Consider the following 6,601-nt stretch of genomic DNA (forward strand, 5'->3'; position numbering starts at 1 on the left):
ATAATATACGACGAGACAAAAGATAAGAACGACTAAGAAACATAGATAAACCGTAAATAACCATAAGTACTTACGAAATATAGTAGCATATAAACCAAATGAACATGTTTAAGCCTAATGGGCCGAATGAAATAACATGTTTAGAACTACCGGGCCATAACCACAACACTACAAGAAAACACGACAAAGGCGACAGACATGCTACAGTCGCCAAATTGGCGACAGAAAAAAAGACACGGGCGACCACTATCCGTCGCCAATTTGGCGACTATACCTTTTTATCCAAAAATCCGTATGAAATCCACGGCGACGCAATATTATCAATTTGGCGACCAAATCGATCGCCAAAATTTGGCGACCATTACCCGTCAAATTTGGCGACCAAAAACGGTCGCCAATCGTCTGTATATTTTTTTTTTTTGCCAGATTCTTCACCCCGTCCCCTTCATTCACTCTAACATCAACTTAAAAAAAAAACGCCCCGTAAATCCGAAATCCGACGACCGACGCCACCACCAACTACAACGACCACCGGACGCCACCACTCGCCGCCGCCATCCGCACACTACATCCCTACCGACCCTTTGTTTATAATAAAGGTTTGTTTTCGACTCAAATCGATTTAATTACTTCAATCCTTCATATTTTGTTTAAGTTGTGATGCTTATTTAGTATCTAGTTGTAATTTATACATTAGTGATGCTTATTATTGTATATAGTTGTAATTTAATTAGCATTTTTGTTAATTAATTTGAGTTAGGGTTAGAAATTGGGGTTTTTGTTAAATTAGTAATGTGATTTGATTAGGGGATTGTATAAGGTAGTATAGTTTTATGAAGGTAGAAATTGGGGTTTTTGTTAAATTAGTAATGTGATTTGATTAGTGATGCTTAGTTTTAGTAATATTGAAGTAGTATTGTTGAAGGTAGTATAGTTTTATGAAGGTAGTATAAGGTTAGGATTGTATAAATTTGCCTTATAATTAACCAAATTAAGTTAGAATGATTTAATTAGCATTTTTGTTAATTAATTTGAGTTAGGGTTAGAAATTAGCATTTTTGACAACTTGTATAATTAACCAAATTAATTAAGTTAGAATGATTTAATTAGCATTTTTGTTAATTAATTAGCATTTTTCTTGAATAGAATGAGCATGATGTATAAATTTGTTAAATTAGTAATGTCATTTGATTAGGGGATTGTATAAATTTGCCTTATAATTTTGACAACTTGTTTAATATATAATGACCTAGTACCCGTTCAAGAATTACTCATTAGGAGCAATTCTTGAATAGTCCACATTTTGGGACTGTCTTTGTACGTTTCAAGTCACTTAGGTAGTAAACACATAGTTGTGATTTTATTAATGAGAAAAGAATTTGGTTGCAAATTTCTCCAATGTTCTCTGAATACATATGTGGAATATGTATCTTTTCCACATTGTGTATTTGGAGAACTAAGGGGAATTGCTGCCGAATTTTTTTCTCATTAATAATTCACAAATGTGTGTTTGCTAGTGACTTGAAACGTACGATTGACGAGTTTAGGTTGGAGTGATAAGGACCCAATTGAAATCTTGAAATTAGCATAAAATGGAGGATGAGATAACCATTGCTTTTTTTGTTGAAATTAAATATTATTATTTAAAATGGTTAGTTTGCTATATATTGCTTATAGATTAAAATGAAGAGATCTGAACGTAGCTGGATGTACGAAGAAAGAGTAGATAAGAAGAAACATCCTATCGCTAGATTTGTAAAGGGAGTTCGTGGATTTATTGAATTTGCTAGATGTCAAGATTCATATGATTTGGAACAACATAAACTTAGGTGTCCTTGTACTAAATGTAAAAACTTAAAATATTTATTTGACATTGAAGTAGAAGAACATCTTGTTACAAATGGTTTTTTTCCAAACTACTACAATTGGATCTCCCATGGAGAAAAATATTATCCCGAAGAGCCTCAAATCCAACAAAATGAGAACCCATATAGAGAAATGGTACTTGATGCCTTTCAGTCTAATGATTTCATTAATGACGACCGTGTACCAATGATTGATGAAGAACAACCAAACCCAAGAGCAAAAGCCTTTTTTGACATGCTAAGTGCTTCCGAAAAAACCTTATATGAGGGGAGTAGAATGACATTGTTACAAGTTGCATCCAGGATAGTTTCTTTAAAATGTGAGTATAATATGCCATTTAAAGCCGTTGATAGTATTGCTACGTTGGTTGAGGATGTTATACCCGATAATAATGTTATGACCCGAAATTTCTATAATACCAAGAAAGTGGTCAAAGGTCTTCAACTTCCACATGAAAAGATTGATGCATGTCCTAAAGGATGTATGCTTTTTTGGAAAGATGATGCTTTGCTTGACAAATGTAATAAATGTCAAAGGGATAGATATGAGACAAGTGAAGGATATTGTTTTGAAGGGGAAGAAGGGTAATAAACGGAGTGGAAAGAGAAAGAAACCAATATCAGAAAACACATTAATTTATTTTCCATTAGCTCCTAGACTTCAAAGAATTTTATGCCACGAAAAATCTTGCCAACCAAATGAGATGGCACAAAGAAAATCCTCGTACACCAGGAAAGATGTGTCATCCGAGTGACGGGGAGGAGTGGAAGCGTTTTGATAGGTTATATCCCGATTTTGCCGAGGAACCTCGCAATGTGAGACTTGGCTTGTGTACGGATGGGTTTGACCCTTTTGGTCAGTTTGGTAGAAACTACTCGTGTTGGCCCGTAATGACCACGCCGTACAACTTACCTCCTTGGCTTTGTCTGAAAAGACAATTTATTTTCCTCTCTTTACTTATTCCCTGGTCCGATAACCCAAAAAACCATCTGGATGTTTATTTACAACCGTTGGTGGAGGAACTGAAGTATTTGTGGGAAGTTGGTGTAGAAACATTTGATGTGTCGAAGAAGCAAAATTTCCAACTAAGAGCTTCATTGTTATGGACTATAAATGATTTTCCCGCATATGGTATGCTATCAGGATGGGCAACCGCTGGGCGAAAGACATGTCCTTATTACATGGATAGGAGTAAAGCATTTTATCTTCCTAATTCCAAAAAAATTAGTTGGTTTGATTGTCATAGATGTTTCTTACCGGATGGACATATTCATAGAGAGAACAAGAAATCTTTCTTAAAAGGTAAGGAGGTGCGTGACAATGCTCCGGTTCGACTCCAAGGGGATGAGATATGGGAGGCTGTACGTGATTTGCCAACAACTGTCGATGGGACTGAAGAAGAGTTTAAAGAGTTGAAAAAGAAAAAAAATGGTTGGTTTAAAAGAAGTATTTTTTGGGAGCTTCCCTACTGGAAAACAATGTTGATCAGACACAATTTGGATGTGATGCACATAGAGAAGAACTTCTTTGAGTTACTTATTCATACGATTATGGATGTAAAAGGAAAGACACGTGATGATATTAATTCAAGAATAGAATTGAAGAAATTTTGTGATCGTCCTAAACTTCATATTCGTAAGGATGTGGCTAAACCAAAAGCCATATTTACTCTTGACAAAGCTCAAAGAAAGGTATTGTGCGATTGGATAGGAAACTTGAAGTTTCCCGATGGATATGCATCCGATTTGAGCCGTTGTGTTGATTTGAAGGAACTGAAGTTGAAAGGGTTGAAAAGTCATGATTGTCATGTTTTCATGGAGCGCTTATTACCCGTGGCTTTTAAAATTTACTCCCGACTACGATTTGGAATGCGATTCTGAAAATAAGTCAATTTTTTAGAGATTTATGTTCCTCCACGATATCAGTTGAGGACATGAGTCGTTTAGAAGACCAAATACCAGAAATTTTGTGTAAACTTGAGATGATATTTCCGCCTTCTTTTTTCAATTCGATGGAGCATCTACCTATCCATTTGCCATATGAAGCTAAAGTTGGTGGACCCGTCCAATATAGGTGGATGTATCCTTTCAAAAGGTTTCTTAATCATTTGAAGAAAAAATTGGTAATAAAGCTCGTGTGGAAGGTTCTATATGCAATGCCTACCTAACGGAAGAGATTGCCAATTTTTGCTCTCTTTATTTTGAAAAACATATTGAGACCAAAGCAAAATACTTGAATATTGATGAAGCGGATGAACTAGACACAAGTATACCCAAGTGTTTCCAAATGCGGGATGAAATAGGGTGTTCATCGGTTGGGGAACAAGATTTCGGATGACAGGAGTATAACCGTGCCCACCTTTATGTGCTATCTAATTGTGAGGTTTTGGAGCCATATGAAGCTCAATTTGTGACAGATTTCATTAAAGATCACCCTAATGTGAACAGAGAGGATGTTTGGCATAAGCATGAGGATCAATTTCCAGCCTGGTTTCGGAAGCATGTATGTAAGCTAAATATTCAAGATGATGTGATAAGAAGCTTGGCTTTGGGTCCTTCTCGAAAGGTTGTGACGTGGAATCGATATTCAATTAATGGGTTTAAGTTTCAAACATTTGACTATGGCAAAAGTAAGGCTAAATGCAACTACGGCGTTACTATTTCTTCTCTTGATGGCAATGATTATTATGGCATATTAGAGGATATCTTTGAGTTGTGCTACAATGGCCAGGATAGGAGTTATAAAACCGTCTTATTCAAGATTCAATGGAGGGATAATTCCGTAGTAGGCTGGAACGAGTCCATGATCGTTACAAACTCGTGGAAGTGAATCATACTCGAACCTACTCTCAATATGACCCATTTATTCTTGCACAACAAGCTCATCAAGTTTATTTTGCATCTCTTCCGAGCACAAGCAATGATAGACAACAAAAGCAATGGTGGGCCGTTTTTAAAACAAAGGCACGATCGAAAGTTGATACATCTTTTTTCCAAGAAGAGGTTGTATCGAAAAGCTTTTTGTCCCAGTTGATCATGATGAAATTATTTATGCAAATGAGATAGAAGCGGAGGAGGAGTTAGAAGAGGAAGAAGAAGAGAATGATAAGGAGAGGGATGGGATAGAAGAGGGGGAAGAAGAAGAAGAGGAGGAGGAAGAGGAAGAAGAAGAAGAAGAAGAAGAAGAAGAAGAAGAAGAAGAAGAAGAAGAAGATGAGGATGATGATGATGATGAGTAAGAGAAGGTATTAAAAGTATACATATCAAAATTTGGAAACAATTATTAGCGTTTTATTTTGTCTTTTATACTTGTTTATTAGGTTTTATTTTTTTGTATCTTATAATAATTATCCTGTAATATTTGCTAACACTTTTTATTCAATTGTAGTACACATGGCTCCTGGAGGAAGTAGGCAGCGCGGAGGCTATAGTGAGGGAGGTAGTAGCTCCCGAGAGCAGGAGGAGGACGTTGACCGTTCTACTACGGAGGTGAGTGAGGAGGAGGAGGAGGTTGCTATACCCCGACATACTGACAACAGGATGATCCTTGATCCGAATGGTCTTTGGTAATTTTTTATTCATTCTATTTTGTAATTTTTTATTTAGTAATAAATGACTTTTTTTAGACATATGTTAATTATACATTATTTTTTTTTCCTATATAATTATGTTTTTAACATGTTTGATTTCAGGTTTAGAAGTCAAACAGTTGTTCGTGGTGTGACTAATAGCACCCAAGAGAACATGACACACGGCGTTACTTGTTGGAGTAACGCTAGTGATGAAGATAAGGAGATGTGGTTCAACAACTTCCGGGTATCTATTTATAAAATATATATTATTAAATATAATTTATTTATTCTTTTTACCTTATTATTAATTTGTTTCTCATCTATGTGTTTACTTTTTGTAGCGTGTGTTCTATTGGCCAACCAACCTTGAGCGCCTAGTTTGGCAAAGGTATAATGACATTGGCAAGAAGAGGCTAAGGGACAACATGTATAAGGTGTCTAGGAGGAAGAAGGCGCCATCTTTCATGAAAGGTATTTAGTTTCTTTTAATACCCGTAATTAGTTAAAATTCATTACATATTTTGAAAATATATTAATTAATAATTGTTATTTTATTGATTATAGGTTCGTCATATGAGGAATATACCAAATACCGGAACAGTCCCGAGTTCAAGGAAGCATCGGCCGGAATAAGATCAACGAGAAAGGAGGAGATAAGGACGCGAAGTTGAGCCTACTCATTATGGAGGGTCTCAATCTTTTCATGATCGTGTGGTGTTAGATGTAAGTTATTTGTCTTAGCTTTTAATTTAATAGTCTTCTAATTTAATTAGTCTCATTAATTATCATGTTTGAGTAACAATTTCCTTGTTTTTTTTTCCTAAAGACCAAGAAGAATAAGGGCAAGGTACCCACGATTGTTGATCTCTTTGTTGACACTCACGCAAAGAAGACAAGCAAGGGCAAGTTGATCTTCGCGAAGGAAAAAGATCAACAATTATATGTAAGTGTCAAAAAATAAAAATTTCTTAGCTTTTTAAAGTATATGTTTTATCAATTTTTAGATAAGTAACCTCTAACCATTAATGTTTTATCAATTTTTTAGGAACAATTCCTTGTCCGTAGGAAGAACAACCCGGAAATTGATGACAATGAGCTATGGTTTGATCTTGTTGAGGGGTTCCAAAGAGGAGATGTGTATGGAGCCGGGTCGGTAAAGGAGAT

General features: G+C 35.7%; 1 protein-coding gene across 1 annotated transcript; it reads left to right on the forward strand.

Annotated features, from left to right (window-relative positions):
- Positions 1 to 509: 509 nt before the first annotated feature.
- Positions 510 to 6,108, forward strand: LOC141644009 (uncharacterized). Its single transcript, XM_074453422.1, has 5 exons — positions 510 to 599; positions 5,254 to 5,431; positions 5,558 to 5,681; positions 5,779 to 5,908; positions 6,002 to 6,108. Exons 2-5 carry the CDS (start codon positions 5,259 to 5,261, stop codon positions 6,106 to 6,108), a joined length of 534 nt encoding a protein of 177 aa, XP_074309523.1. The 5' UTR covers positions 510 to 599; positions 5,254 to 5,258.
- Positions 6,109 to 6,601: the final 493 nt, after the last annotated feature.

Source organism: Silene latifolia, chromosome 1, assembly GCF_048544455.1.
Source record: "Silene latifolia isolate original U9 population chromosome 1, ASM4854445v1, whole genome shotgun sequence".
Taxonomy (NCBI): Eukaryota; Viridiplantae; Streptophyta; class Magnoliopsida; order Caryophyllales; family Caryophyllaceae; genus Silene; species Silene latifolia.

Coding starts and splice junctions, on each gene's coding strand:
- LOC141644009 (XM_074453422.1), top strand. CDS start 5,259: ATGGCTCCTGGAGGAAGTAGGCAGCGCGGAGGCTATAGTGAGGGAGGT. Junction 5,432..5,557: donor CTTGATCCGAATGGTCTTTG/GTAATTTTTTAT, acceptor GTTTGATTTCAG/GTTTAGAAGTCAAACAGTTG. Junction 5,682..5,778: donor TGTGGTTCAACAACTTCCGG/GTATCTATTTAT, acceptor TACTTTTTGTAG/CGTGTGTTCTATTGGCCAAC.